Source organism: Macaca mulatta, chromosome 13 (assembly GCF_049350105.2).
Source record: "Macaca mulatta isolate MMU2019108-1 chromosome 13, T2T-MMU8v2.0, whole genome shotgun sequence".
Taxonomy (NCBI): domain Eukaryota; kingdom Metazoa; phylum Chordata; class Mammalia; order Primates; family Cercopithecidae; genus Macaca; species Macaca mulatta.
Window position 1 is genome coordinate 25,680,802 of NC_133418.1, and position 14,835 is coordinate 25,695,636.

General features: G+C 48.5%; 1 protein-coding gene across 1 annotated transcript; it reads left to right on the forward strand.

Annotated features, from left to right (window-relative positions):
* Positions 1–336: 336 nt before the first annotated feature.
* Positions 337–5,147, forward strand: FOXI3 (forkhead box I3). The gene is given in 2 exon segments (NM_001361228.2): positions 337–982; positions 4,060–5,147. Coding segments are annotated over 2 exon segments (864 nt in total). The 5' UTR covers positions 337–741; the 3' UTR covers positions 4,683–5,147.
* Positions 5,148–14,835: the final 9,688 nt, after the last annotated feature.

A 14,835-nucleotide genomic window follows, 5' to 3' on the forward strand; every position in this document is an offset into this window, starting at 1 on the left:
CCCGGGCAGAGGGGTGGTAGGGGCGGGGCGGGCGGGCTTCGGGTTCGGGCGCGCGGGCAGGTGGGGCGTGGCGGGGGCGTGGAGAGCCCAGGCCCGCGGCCACCGCCCCGCTCCGGGCCAGCCCAGGAGGAGCCGCGCCGGGCTCGGTTATAAGAAGCCAGCTCGCAGGCGCTCCGCGAGCACCCGCCCGACCTCCGCCCGGAGCACCGGGCGCCCAGCGCGGGTGGAGGCGGAGCCGCAGGTTTGGCCCCCAAAGGGATGCTCTCGCCCGAGCGGCGAGACCAGCCCCGCTCGCCCCTCGCCGCGGCCGCGCCGCAGCCGCCCACGGCAGCCGACATGGCCCTCTACTGCGGCGACAACTTCGGAGTGTATTCGCAGCCCGGCCTGCCCCCGCCCGCCGCCACCGCCGCCGCCCCGGGCGCCCCCCCGGCCGCCAGGGCGCCTTACGGGCTGGCCGACTACGCCGCGCCGCCGGCCGCCGCCGCCAACCCCTACCTGTGGCTCAACGGGCCCGGCGTGGGAGGCCCGCCCTCCGCCGCCGCCGCCGCAGCCGCCGCCGCGTACCTGAGCGCCCCGCCGCCGCCGCCGCCGCCCCCAGGGGCCGCGGCCGGGCCCTTCCTGCAGCCGCCACCCGCCGCCGGCACCTTCGGCTGCGCTCAGCGGCCCTTCGCGCAGCCCGCGCCCGCCGCGCCCGCCTCGCCCGCCGCGCCCGCGGGGCCCGGGGAACTGGGCTGGCTGTCCATGGCCAGCCGCGAGGACCTGATGAAGATGGTGCGGCCGCCCTACTCGTATTCGGCGCTTATCGCCATGGCCATTCAGAGCGCGCCCGAGCGCAAGCTCACGCTCAGCCACATTTACCAGTTCGTCGCCGACAGCTTCCCCTTCTACCAGCGCAGCAAGGCCGGCTGGCAGAACTCCATCCGCCACAACCTGTCGCTCAACGACTGCTTCAAGAAGGTGCCCCGCGACGAGGACGACCCAGGTGAGGGCCGCCGGCAGGTGCTTCCCAGCCGGGGAGGGCGGACGCGGGGCGCGAGGGCCGGCGCCGGGGTCGGTGTGCGGCTGGAAGATCTGCCAGGAGTCTTCTTGTCCAGGCTGCGGGTGGGAGCGGGTGGAGGAATAAACCACCCAACCGGAGGACAAAGGGAAGGAGCAGGGGATCTTCGGGAGGAAGACTCATTGAGAAAGGAGCTTGACCTTTACATCCACTCGCAGAGGCCGGCCAATTAGAGAAACGAAAAAAATCTGTATCCCAGAACAGGCGGCTACCCCTGGGTGGTGTTGATCAGGCCTTTTGAAGGGGAGGGTCTACTTACAAGTAAGCTCTCAAATAAGGGATTGTTATAAAGGGATCCACGTGAGCTGGGATTTCCATCACGTTTCGCAGAAGACGCGGTGGGAGAACTGGGGGCCAGCCCGGCTGTCCCTAGGTGCACTTCCTCCTCATCGGGTTCCAAAGAGGCTCACTGTGTCCTGAATAGAGCAAGTACGGTGCCTACCCCTAGAGAGAGTGGCACGGGCATCATGACACGGGGGTCTGGAATGGGAGAACTTTAGCAGGGAGGTCCTGCAAATTGCAGTTTGGGTACCTTAACTAGTTAGAAATTTAGAAATGAATATCCCAAATTTGCTGCGGTTTTGTTCTAAGCCCAGTTGCTCCTGGAGTGAGGAGGTCTGTGTTACAGTGGAGTGAGTGTTACCTGCTCTGAGCGGTGGAGGTGGAGAAATGATTAACAAGAAGAGAGAAACGGAATCCTACTTGAGGTTTTTAGAAGGAACCCAGAACAAGGAAAGGGAAAGGGGTTGTGATAGGAAAAAGAGAAGAGAGATGAAACCATTTTAGTTGCACATTACAGAGATCCAGGATTTTGTGTAAATTATGTGAATATTCTGGAGCTCAGAATGAGCTCGTCCCTGAAGTCGCTATGGAGCACCACTCTCCAATGGAAATACAAGGCAAACTAAATAATCCAAAATATTGTTTCAACATATGACAAATATGAAAATTACCAATGAGATTCTTTGTTATTTTCTCGGTACTAAGCCTTCAAAATCCCATGTGTATTTTACACTACATCTTAATTTGGACTAGCCATACTTCAGGTGCCCAATAATCGTGTGTGGCTAGTGGCTACCGTAGTGGGCAGGGTATGCAGTTCTAGAAGATGCATCCTCTTGATTTGGCTTTTGTACCACCCAAGATTATCATGTAAATTGTCATGTAAACTCTTCTGGACTTTATCCTAAAAGTTCAAGGGTCTATGGCTAGTTTTTTTGTCAAGAAAGTTGGTACCAATGTGGCACAATATACATATCCAGATAGGTGGAGATATTATTGAAATTGTAGTTATATATATATATATTTTTTTTTTCCTGTAACTATTTGCAGAACATGGTTCAGTGGAGGCAGCCTAGCCCAGTGGTTAGTTAAGAATGCTGAGGGTTTTTGTTTTTGTTTTTGAGACAGTTTCATTCCTGTCATCCAGGCTAGAGTGCAGTGGCACGATCTCACTGCAACCTTTGCCTCACCAGCTCAAACAATTTTGCTGCCTTAGCCTCCCAAGTAGCTGGGACTATGGGCGCATGCCACAGTGCCCGGCTAATTTGTATTTTATGTAGAGATGGGCTTTCCCTGTGTTATCCAGGCTGGTCTCGAACTCCTGAGCTCAAGTGACCCACCCGTTTCGGCCTCCCAGACTGCTAGGATTATAGGCGTGAGCTGCTGTGCCCAGCAAGAATGCTGAGTCTTTTAGCCATTCATAGTGATATACTCCCGTCGTACCAGCTACTCTGGGAGACTGAGGTGGGAGGATGGCTTGAGGCCAGGAGGTCAAGACTACAGTGAACCAAGGTTACGCCACTGTACTCCAGCCTGGGTGACAGAGGGAGACCCTATCTCAGAGAATATAAATAAATAAATAATTTTTTTTTTTTTAATGCTGAGTCTGGAGCCAGCCTGTTTACATCCTGACTATCATGACTAACTAGGAATATGACAAGTTACTTACCAGTCTGCACCCCAGTTCTCCTATCTGAAAAGTGGAAGCAGTAATATTGCCTATCGCTGTAAAGCTGTGAGCAATAGCTGAGGTTATCCGTGTGAAGCACTTGCCACAAGATAAGCATTCTACAGCACTCTCAGACATTGAATTCTTTTTACTAGAAGTGGAAAAAGCTTTTGGGATATAAAATCCTCCAACATGATAGATCTTTTCTACCTCACTTGTGGTAAATAGAACAAAACTAGCATGACATGCAGAAGAATGAGGCCCTGGTGTCTGAAATGTATTTACCCAATGGGTGAAACATTTGCAGGATTTGTAGGGGCAGGTCCTGCCCAAAATGAGGAGGGGATGTAGTTTCCAGGAGCTTCCTCATACTCAAAATTTATGCCATCCAATGCATAGTTAAAACAATTGCTCAGTAATAATTTTTTTGTCATTTTGAGATTGCCTTTCTCCAGTGGGGCATTTTTCTCAGAGGTGGGGAATGATGCACTTTCAATGAATAATATAAGTGCTGTTTTTGCACTGCTTACTGTGTGCCAGCTACTATGCTGATATAGTTAATCCTCACAGTCAATCCACTAAATTAGTACTATCCTTATCTCTATTTTATAAATAAAGAAAGAGAGGCTCAATTTTTTTTTTTTTTTTTTTTTTTTTTTAGACATCTCACTACGTTGGCCCAGTCTAAGGCTCAACTTTAAGTAGCATCAGGATTCCATGACTTCGCACGGTCATACGATTTGGATCTAGAATTAGTGAAGGTGTTACATGATTTAATTATAAGTGTCTCAGAAATGAAATTAGGTCTTCAGATTTAAGTAGTAGACACCACCAGGAGGAGGTAGAGGTGGCCAGAACATCTTTGTTCTGGATTTCTCTCTGAAGCGAAGAGTAACATTTTCCCCAAAAGAGGATTGGTTTGAATATTAGAGTGAATTGAGCATCTTTGTCAGCATCTAATGAGAGTCTGCTCTCCTCCTCCCAGAAATGAAGCTGAGTAAACAAGCATAAAACAGGTCCTTCTCTCACTTGGTTTTTCTCATCTTCTCAGGAAAGGGTAATTACTGGACTCTGGATCCGAACTGTGAGAAAATGTTCGACAACGGGAACTTCCGTCGGAAGCGAAAGCGCCGCTCTGAGGCCAGCAATGGCTCCACAGTGGCTGCCGGGACATCAAAGTCCGAAGAAGGGCTCTCCTCAGGATTGGGGTCTGGAGTGGGTGGGAAACCAGAAGAAGAGAGCCCCTCCACTCTGCTGAGGCCTTCCCACTCCCCAGAGCCTCCGGAGGGCACCAAGAGTACTGCCTCATCTCCTGGAGGACCCATGCTCACCTCCACCCCTTGTCTCAACACTTTCTTCAACAGCCTCAGCTCCTTGAGTGTCAGCAGCAGTGTGAGTACCCAGCGGGCTCTCCCTGGCAGCCGCCACCTAGGGATCCAGGGGGCCCAGCTGCCCTCCAGCAGCATGTTCTCCCCGACCTCCATCTCAGAGGCCTCAGCAGACACCTTGCAACTGAGCAATAGCACCAGCAATAGCACCGGCCAGAGATCTTCCTATTATAGCCCTTTCCCTGCCAGCACCAGCGGGGGCCAAAGCAGCCCCTTCAGCAGCCCTTTCCACAACTTTAGCATGGTCAACAGCCTCATCTACCCCCGAGAGGGCTCCGAGGTGTAGAGCAGGCTCTCAGACTTGAGTATGCACACCTGAGGCGTGCACACATGCTGATTAGAATGCAGATTCCAAGTCGGTAGGTCTGGGGTAGGACCTGAGTTCTGCATTTCTGTCAAGTTCCTGGGTGATCTCGTGGTCCTTTGACCACACTTGGAGTAACAAGGGTGTAGTAGATAACTCTTTCTACAACCCAGCGAGCTTTTACAGTTTTCTCTGCATGTGGGCCTCTCCAGAGAGAAATCCGTTTCACTCTCTTCTGTGATAGGTAGCCTGTGAGCCCCGTGAGGGCGGGGACCATGTCTATTTTGCTTATCACTGTATGCCAGGATTGCAAGCTCAAGTGTGTACAGACGGCTAAAAAAAACATAAGCCAACGAAGTTACTGGGTGAGAAAACTAACATCAGTTGGCAACTGAAGCAGTAGAGGGTAGTTGGGACTGACTAACAGAAGGCTGCTGGGAACAGCTGGTTCTTTCTCTCTCCCATGGCAGCATTCTGATTTTTTTTTTTTTTTTTTGACAAGAGTCTCACTCTCTTGCCCAGACTGGGGTGCAGTGGCACTGAACCTCCGCCTCCCGGGTTCAAGCAGTTCTCCTGCCTCAGTCTCCCGAGTAGCTGGGATTACAGGCGCCCACCGCCACGCCCAGCTAAAATTTTGTATTTTTAGTAGAGATAGGGTTTCGCCTTGTTGGCCAGGCTGGTCTCAAACTCCTGACCTCAGGTGATCCACCTGCCTCAGCCTCCCAAAGTGCTGGGATTACAGGCATGAGCCACTGCGCCCAGCCTACATTCTGATTTTTACAGAAGAGCCAGATATCTCAATTTTTTTATAGGAAACCTCCAACTTTGTGTCCTTTGCCTCTAAAGATTTTTTTTTTTTTGGTTGTTTATCATACTGTCCTAGGCAACACCACAAATCCTTGAGCTATGCATAGGCAGCTCACAAATCACCTCTGTCTGGTACATGGTATATTCTAACGGCAATAAAATGGCACAGGCAGCCCCGTGTGCCAGGCACTGTTCTAGGCACTTGTCATGTATTCATTCAATCCTCTCAGCAACCTTGGGTGGTGGCTATTATTACTACCCTCCCTTTTCCATGTAAGGGAAGTGAAACTCCAGGATGTCAGGTCACTTTGTCTATTTTGATCATCACTGTATACCAGGATTGCAAGCTCAAATGTGCACAGGGGGCCAAAAAAACAGTTGTGACCACTTTCCAAGTGAGACTGATAGTAAACTAGAGGCAAGATCAGACCCAGACAGTCTGGTTCCAGAGCCGGTACTTGTAACCTCCGTGTTCTACTTCCTACAAAACCGAGAAACCAGCCTCCATAGCCAGTTATAAGTACAAGTATATATGCTAGATGTCATTTGACCAAAGATTCTAGTTGAAAATAAAAGTCATCTGGTGCGTTCCCCCTGGGCAGCACCTCTGAATCCTGCGGTCAGAGTCCAAGATCTGGGTTGACCATTGCCCTATTTTGTAATGGTTAGCCTGGCATCCTCTCCCTTTTAGCTTGTATCCTGGGTGTTTCCTTTTCTAACAAAGTATTATTAGAATTGTATTAAAAATAGCTTTTGTGTGTGTGTGTGTGGGTTTTTGTTGTTGTTGTTTTGTTTTGTTTTGTTTTTTGAGACGGTCTCCCTCTCTTAACCAGGCTGAAGTGCAGTGGTGAGATTTTGGCTCATTGCAGCCTCAACCTTCACAGGTTCAAACAGTGGTCCTTTCTCAGCTCCCCCAACCCACCCCAGTAGCTGGGCTCACAGGTGTGCAGCTAATTTTTTAAACTTTTGAATTAATATTTTAACTTTTTAATTTTAAATTTAAATTTTTTGACTTTAAAATAATTTTTTAATTAAAAAAATTTTTTTGATGGGGGTCTCAAAAAAAAAAAAAAAAAAAAAAAACAACGCAGCTCACTGCAGCCTCAATCTCCTGGGTTCAAGCCATCCTCCTACCTCAGCCTCCTGAGTAGCTTGGACTGCAGGTGCATGCCACCACACCTAGCTAGTTTTTTTGTATTTTGTGTAGAGATGGGGTTTCACTATGTTGTCCAGGCTGGTCTTGAACTCCTGGACTCAAGCGATCTGCCCACTTCTGCCTCCCAAAGCACTGGGATTGAAGGTGTGAGCCACCATGCTCAGCCAAAATAAAAACTCTTAAATGGAATTTTAGGCCAGGTGCAATGGTTCACACCTGTAATCCCAACACTTTAGGAGACTGAGGTGGGAGGATCACTTGAGTCCAAGAGTTTGAGACCAGCCTGAGCAACACAGCAAGACTGTGTCTACAAAATATTTTTTAAATAATGAAGAAATGGGATTTTATAGTTTTTGATACAATAAACCATTTGTGATGAGTTTTTAAAAAGATATATATTTAATCTTATTTATCTTAGCACTCTGTTACTTCTCAGAGGTATCATTTGAATAATTTTTAAGGTCAACCTTCTAGTGCCCAGTAGAGTGCCTGGTACGCTCATCCACTAGTTGCCGAATGACAGAATTCATTCAGGGCCGGTGCAGTGGCTTAAGCCTGTAACCTCAACACTTTGGGAGGCCTAAGCGGGCAGAGTGCTTTAGCCCAGGAGTTTGAGACCATCCTGGGCAACATGGTGAAACCCCATCTCTACAAAAAATAACAAAAATTAGCTATATGTGGTGGCATGCACCTGTAGTCCCAGCTACTTAGGGGGCTGAGGTGGGAGGATCACTTGAACCTGGGAGGTCAAGGCTGCAGTGAGCTGAGATCATGCTACTGTATAACAGCCTGGACAGCCTGGGTGACAAAGTGAGACTGTCTCAAAAAAAAAAACAAATTTTTTATTCAAAAAGTGTTCATTAAAATGCTGATAGTTGTCAAATTTATGGGAACGGTGTTCCACAAAAATGAATTTATCGTCCTGTGAGTTGCCTTTGTACCATGTTTTTGGATGTGAGCGTGGCTAGTTTGGAGTTTTAACTTTTTTAGAAACAGGAACAGAAGCACATTGTAAAAAAATTTAAAATTCCCTGTGTATTTTTTCACCCCGAGACACTCACAGCATTACTTTAAAAATGTTTTATTTTGAAATATACATACAGAAAATTATTTTTTTAAACAGCTTATTGAGGTACAAATGGCATCACCATTACTTAAACATTATGCAGAAAGACAACCAAAGACTACCTACTCCCATAGTATGTGTTCAAAGAAACGGTTTCTGTGGATATTTTTGTATATGAAAATATCATGGACTTATATAAATATTGTTTCTAGCACAACTCTATATTTGTAAATTAATTTATAATGTAAACTGCGGCAGCAAAGAAAAGTTTTTCCTGAGAAAGTTCACTGCATGCTGAGAAGAATCACATGAAATAAACTTAAAGTGGGATCACTTCTGGCTTTTGGGCATTACTGCTTTCCTGTCTAAAGCTTCTTTGTCCTAAAGAACTAGAGATGTGAGCAGCGTGGCAACAAACCACTGTGGAAAGAGCAAACGATTGGTTTTCTCATTCCACCTACCCACATCTGAAAAGGCTGGAATGAGACAATTACTCTTCAGGAGGATCTTTAGGCTTATGAACATTTTGGGTTTTTGTTGTTGTTGTTGTTGTTGCTGTTGTTGTTGTTGTTGCTGTTGTTGTTGCTGGAGTCTCACTCTGTTGCCCAGGTTGGAGTGCAGGGGTGCAATCTTGGCTCACTGCATCACTGCAACCTCCACCTTGTGGGTTCGAGCAATTCTCCCTGGCACCCTGAGTATCTGGGACCACAGGCACATGCCATCACGCCTGGCTAATTTTTGTATTTTTAGTAGAGATGGGTTTTGCTATGTTGGGCAGGGTGGTCTCGAACTCCTGACTGCCTGCCAGTGATTCACACGCCTTGGCCTCCCAAAGTGCTGAGATTACAGGCATGAGCCAGCGCACCCGGCCGGTTTATTTCTAATAGATTAATGGTTCTGTTATTTAGATTAAATTGAATTTCAGTGCAGCAAACAATCTCTACTATAGAAAGAAATGGTGCTTTGAGGCCTCATGCCTCAAGGAGAGCTCTGCATCCTGGAGTGTGGTCCTTAGGAGGACTGCATGCAGCCCATCATTTCCAAGGAAATAGCTGGAAACTTGCCTCTAACTAGACCAGGGTTCCTCAGTCATCAGCGGTACTGATATTTGGGGCTGGATAATTCTCTATTGTAGAGGTTGTTCTGTGTATAACAGGACATTTAGCAGCACATTTATAAGTTTGAGTAGCTGCCTTCCAGCCTTTAGGCCCTAGTGAACCATTCAGAGTAAGATGGCAAAGGAGAAGGTGAGGAATTAATAAGCAGGTTTCAGATTTCTTTCTTGACACTTTTAGATTCTTCATCCCATTCTTGAACTTACTGGAAAAACAGCAGCCTGGGAGACCAGTGGCTTCAGAGCTGTGAGCCTTTGTACCCCTCCCCCCTCTATCACCACCCGCTCCAGCCCCTGAGGGCACTCACAAGTCCCAAGTCCCTCCCAGGACAAAAAGGGCCAAGCTTTGCTGGGAACCTCAGAGCAAAGTCCCAAGCTGCTTCTCTTCCCTCCAGAGACTTTCCAGACTTGGAAAGATTCTAAATCCTCAGGGTCTAATGGGTTTTTATTTTCTTGAGCTGCTCTAGTAGTTAAACCTTGAGGTTGTTAATGAACCCTCCCCTCCTTCCCTTGTTTTCCGGAGACTGGAGACTTGCTGGCTTCAGGGCTAGAGACCTGGCGGTCTCGCCTTTGTCATGGAAAGCTATCAGCTGGGGTGTGTGCCGGGTGCTGGCTCCGCTGAAAAAAGAAGGAATTTCTTGTGAGATTTTAAAACAAAAAAAGTCCACAGAAGACCAGATACCTACTGAATTCCTCCCTACTTTTTTATTCATGATGTCAGGAGATCATCACCAAAACTCTGGGAGGCATGAATAGCAGTCATCATTTTTAAAAAGACAACATTACAATAATAACTCACCTATCAGGTGCCAGGCACTACCCTACACATATGAAATAGAAACTAGCTGTACTAACATCCCAACAACTCTATGAAATGGATACTGTTATTATCCATCTCATCAACAGAATACTAAGGTCTGGGGAGTTTGTATAACTGGGCCCTGGTCACAGATCTAAGTGGTTGCTGCCGGTAAGTGGTGTAACAGGGATTCAAAATTAGGCTGTGTGAGGTCAGAGTCCTCCTGACCTTAACCTACAATAGTGCCTCTCTGTTTCAAAGTGGAGAAGGGAAAGGCACAGAGAGGTTAAGTAACTTGCCAAAAGTCATACAGTTTGTTGGTTCCAGACTTGGGCCTGGAACCCAGGCTCTTCCCCCCCACCCCCCCCCGCCCCCCATTCAGTAATGTTTCCTTCCAGGCATTTTTTCTGTGTGCTTCCTGAGGTTGGATTTTGGGTCAGGGGCTCCTTTTTGTGAAGACGGGAAGGGAAGTTGCTGTTTCTTGGCATGTCCTCCTCCTCAGGATCAGCTAGCAGCCAGGTCAGTGGCTCAGGTCTCATGCTCTGAAGCTGCCCAGGAAAGCCAGATGATGGGGATGCTGGTAGGGAGCCTGAGCCTCACAGGAAATGTATCCACTGACTCAGCAAATCTCCTTTGGGCACCATTCATCGGCCTGGGCTTTGAGGATACTAAGATGACTAAGACCCATTCTCTGACTTAAGTTGCTCACTACCCAGAAAAAGAGACATACCCTTAGCAAGCATGATGAAGGGCAGTAATAGGTGTGCCCAGGACAGAGAGGATCCCTGGGGCTGCTCTGAGCTTCCCCACCTAGCTATGAGGCTCTGATGGGGAGACAGAATGGTTTAACCTCCTGGAAGAGAAGAGGACAGCTCCCCAGGCCTGGGCCGAGAGGCTGCAACTTCTGCAGGGACGAGACAGACCAGGATGGTTTCGGGTGTACAAAGCCACGGTGCTTCTGTAGAAGCGACTGGGTCAAGTCATGCGGAACTTGCTTCACGGCCTCAGGCCTTTGCACATGCTTAGAGTCAGTTCCCTCAGCCCTTCCAGCCTCCAGGCACATTCTATTCAAGCTAACCAGTCAGCATCAGCATCAGTATCAGTGTCTACACTCCTGGCTCTCAGCTTTCCGCTCCAGTCCTATGTGGAGAGACTGACTTCTTTGCATTGCACTTCAAAGGAGGTTCAAGGCTACCTCCTTTGTTGGAGTGTGTTGGAGTCTCCCCACTCCCCCCACCCCCCTTTACTTCCTTGAAACTCATTCAGTAAATCACAATGCAGGGATCCCTGTGTTCTGTTCTGGGATTAGAAAGCAGGGCATTAACAAACATGGTGTCCTCTTTTCCCTCCCATCTCTAAGGATTATGTCAACTGACCCTACTCTTACCACCGCTCACCTTCAACTCTGCACACCTGAGCCCACTCATAAGCACTGTGGCCATAGCCCAGTTATACAGACTCAGTCCTGGGCCTCAGTCCTACCCTCAGTGAAATGACGATAGCAATATCTACTCCACAGGCTTGATGGGAGGGGTAACATTCATCTGTGTGTTGGCCTAACCGAAACAACAAGAAGGGCCTCTGTGTCTACTCCACTTGTCTCTTCTCAGAAAGTTTGACATCAGTATTATCCATTTTCCATTTTGTTTGTCCAGCAACGCTGGGCAGTGAGTATGTTAGCCTTGTATCACAGAAAGGTAAGAACAGAGCAGCAGTCTTGGCAAATAGCCACCAGGATGGAAATCTCTTGGGAAAGGGAAGTCCACTCATTCATCAACAACTGTATTTACCAGGTGAGTCAGTTAATCAACGTCCCAAAAACCTACTAACTCTTATTTTGCTTCCTCTGTTTCTGTCTCACACCCCACATTCAAGCCTGAAACAAGAACTGCTCCATGACGTCTCAGGGATTCAGCCGCCATCACCACCTCTGTTGGCCGGAGGACCACGGCAGCCTCCTCCCTGGGCTCCCAGCCACAACTCTTGGCTCCTTCATGTTCACATTTCGTTCCTTTCTACTATTCCAAGGTCACTCGCCACTTGGAAGCCAGTGTGATATTTATATAGAGAGAGACTATTATACTGTTTTCCTGCTTAAAAGCTGCTTCTGTGGCCCTGCATGAACCATAGCTTCTGCCCCTCCCACCTCCGCCTTACACACTCCCAACCACTCACCGTCTGTAGCCCCTCAAACATCCCAAACTTGTCTTTTTAAGGGTCTTTGCTGTTCTTCCTTCTGCCACAAGAGCTCAATGCCGCATGTCTTCTCTGGCTTCAACTCTTTTCTTTTCTTTTCTTTTTAATAGAGACAGAGTCTCACTATGTTACCCGGGCTGGTCTTGAACTCCTTGGCTCAAGCAATTCACCCACCTCAGCCTCCCAAAGTGTCGGGATTATAGGCATGAGCCGCCGTGCCTGACCTGGCTTCAATTCTAAGGCCCCTTTTCCAGAGAAGCTGTCCCTGAGCATCCTAGGCCCTCCCCACCCCCACCAACTCCCTTCAGGCTGCATTTTATAGATTTTTTTTTTTCTGCCTTAAACTAAGCCTTTGATTCAAATACAGATATTATAAATAGGATGATTTCTGGAGGTGAGGAGCCAGCAGGGCATGAGGGACCCGTGAGGGCCATGATGTGATTCACCCAGCCACACTCAAGGGCGATCCCATCCATGCGTGTCTTAGCCTGTCTCATCTTTTTTTTTTTTTTTTTTTTTTTTTGAGACAGGGTCTGGCTCTGTCGCCTAGGCTGGAGTGCAGTGGCGCAATCTTGGCTCACTGCAACCTCTGCGTCCCGGGTTCAAGTGATTCTCTTGCCTCAGCCTCCCAAGTAGCTGGGATTACAGACACCTGCCACCATGCCCAGCTAATTTTTGTATTTTTAATAGAGACAGGGTTTCCCCATGTTGGCCAGTCTGGTCTCAAACTTCCAGCCTCAAGTGGTCTGCCTGCCTTGGCTTCCAAAAATGCTGGGATTACATGCATGAGCCACTGTGCCTAGCCATCATCCTAGTTTGTGAAAAAGCCTCTAAGTGAGATCACTGTTGTATTGATCCTAAGAGAAGGGTACTTAGTTCCTCCTCCCCTTTTGGAGAAACTGATGTTCAGGGCATCCATGTTCCCATGACTTTTGTTTATGATACACCCCACTTGCCAGACTGGCATTCTTGGGTAGAGAAAACAGACAGTTATCTTTCTCCTTTAGTTTTATAAGATGGGTAAAATCTCAAGAATTTTTGCTGTGCTTAGCCTGGATTTAGAACTCAGCCATCTCCATTTCCCCACACACTACTTCCCCCTTCCCATTTTCATACCTACCCTGTGTCCTCCTGTACTTGAGAGCCTCCGCCAAACACCTGGAGTCTTTGATCATCAACCCTTCAGTTGCCCCCCAGCATTTGCTTAGGTAGAAGACTTTCAAGTTCTTCTCTCCCCCTCTACTAGGTTTTGGGAAAGTAAGAAAACATTCACGGCAGCTGTTACAGTGCACCTTTTCCCACAGACTGGTGGTAAGAGCCAAAAGATTGCCACTGAAGTAAAGCTTTTAAAAACCTTTCCTGCAATGGGATTAACTGCCATGCAGCCAACGATGCCAGCCACACATCATGGTAAAGTCAGCCATGGGCTCTTCCATAGCCTGCTCAGATTTTGTGCTGATGTTCCGCTAGATCTACCTTTCTTGATTCAGGAACCAGTGAGAACACATGTGTCCTATCATGACAGGGTTTTGCCATTACTGAAGCAGTAGTGGGGATAGAACTTGTGTGGCAGTAATCCTCCTTTTTAACGTCTTACATGCCAGGATTTCCCTAGAGAGGCAGCATCACGATTCATTCTGATGTTTCTGAATTTAGTGTTCCTTCATTTGCTCAGCGATTTTTACTAAATGCTTACTATACTTACTGGGAGACACAGCCAAAAGCAATGCCCCAGTAAGGATGGCACTTATATTTCAGTGAGAGCAAAGAAGCAAAGAGGGACTGGCAGCAGGGTGACAAGTGCCTTGATCAGGGAATCGTGGGGGGCAGTGGGACTCTCTGGGAAAGCCCCCACACCCTGACCTGAGCAGGGGTTAGCCAGACAAAGGGTGCTAAGGGGAGGGACTAAGTGTGGGTGGAGGAAGCCATGCAGAGGCCGGGACATGAAAGAACATAGCTCCTGTGGGGAACTGGAAGAAGCTGCCCAGGGAGGCAGGCCAGCCCACAGCAGAGTCTCAGGCAGGGAAGGGAAGTGGAGGCTGGGAGGTGGCTCTATGGCCTGCAAAGCCCATTAAGTAAATAGAATGGGATAGAACAGAATCGAATGGGAATGAGAATCTAATTTTTTTTCGGCCACGTGTGGTGGCTCACATCTGTAATCCCAGCACTCTGGGAGGTCGAAGCGGGTGGATCAGGAGGTCAGGAGATCGAGACTATCCTGACCAACGTGGTGAAACCCCATCTCCACTAAAAATACAAAAATTAGCTGGGTGTGTGGCATATGCCTGTAATCCCAGCTACTCAGGAGGCGGAGGCAGGATAATCGCTTGAACTAGGGAGTAGGAGGTTGCAGTGAGCCAAGATCGCACCACTGCATTCCAGTCTGGCGACAGCAAGACTGTCTCAAAAAAAAAAAAAATTTTTTTTCTTTAAAGGGGAGGTAGGGCTGGCACATGGTGGCTCATGCCTATAATCCTAGCACTTTGGGAGGCCGAGGTGGGCAGATCACCTGAGGTCAGGAGTTCAAGGCCAGCCTGGCCAATATGGTGAAACCCCATCTCTACCAAAAATACAAAAATTAGCCGGGCATGGTGGCGCATGCCTGTAGTGCCGTCTACTCGGGAGGCTGAGGCAGGAGAATTGCTTGAACCCAGGAGGCGGAGATTGCAGTGAACTGAGATCGCGCCACTGCACTCCAGCCTGGGTGACAGAGGGAGACTCCGTCTCAAAAACAAAAACAAAAACAAATACAAACAAACAAAAAACAGGGGAGAGGTGGTCTCACTATGTTGCTCAGGCTGGTCTTGAACTGCAGCAACCCAGCAGCCTTGGCCTCCCAAAGTGCTGGGATTACAGGCCACCACACCCAGCCACCACAACCAGCCGTCCAATTTTAAGAATGAAATTCATTTTAGGCTGGGCACGGTGGCTCATGCCTGTAACCCCAGCACTTTGGGAAGCTGAGGTGGGTGGATCACTTGAGGTCAGGAGTTCGAG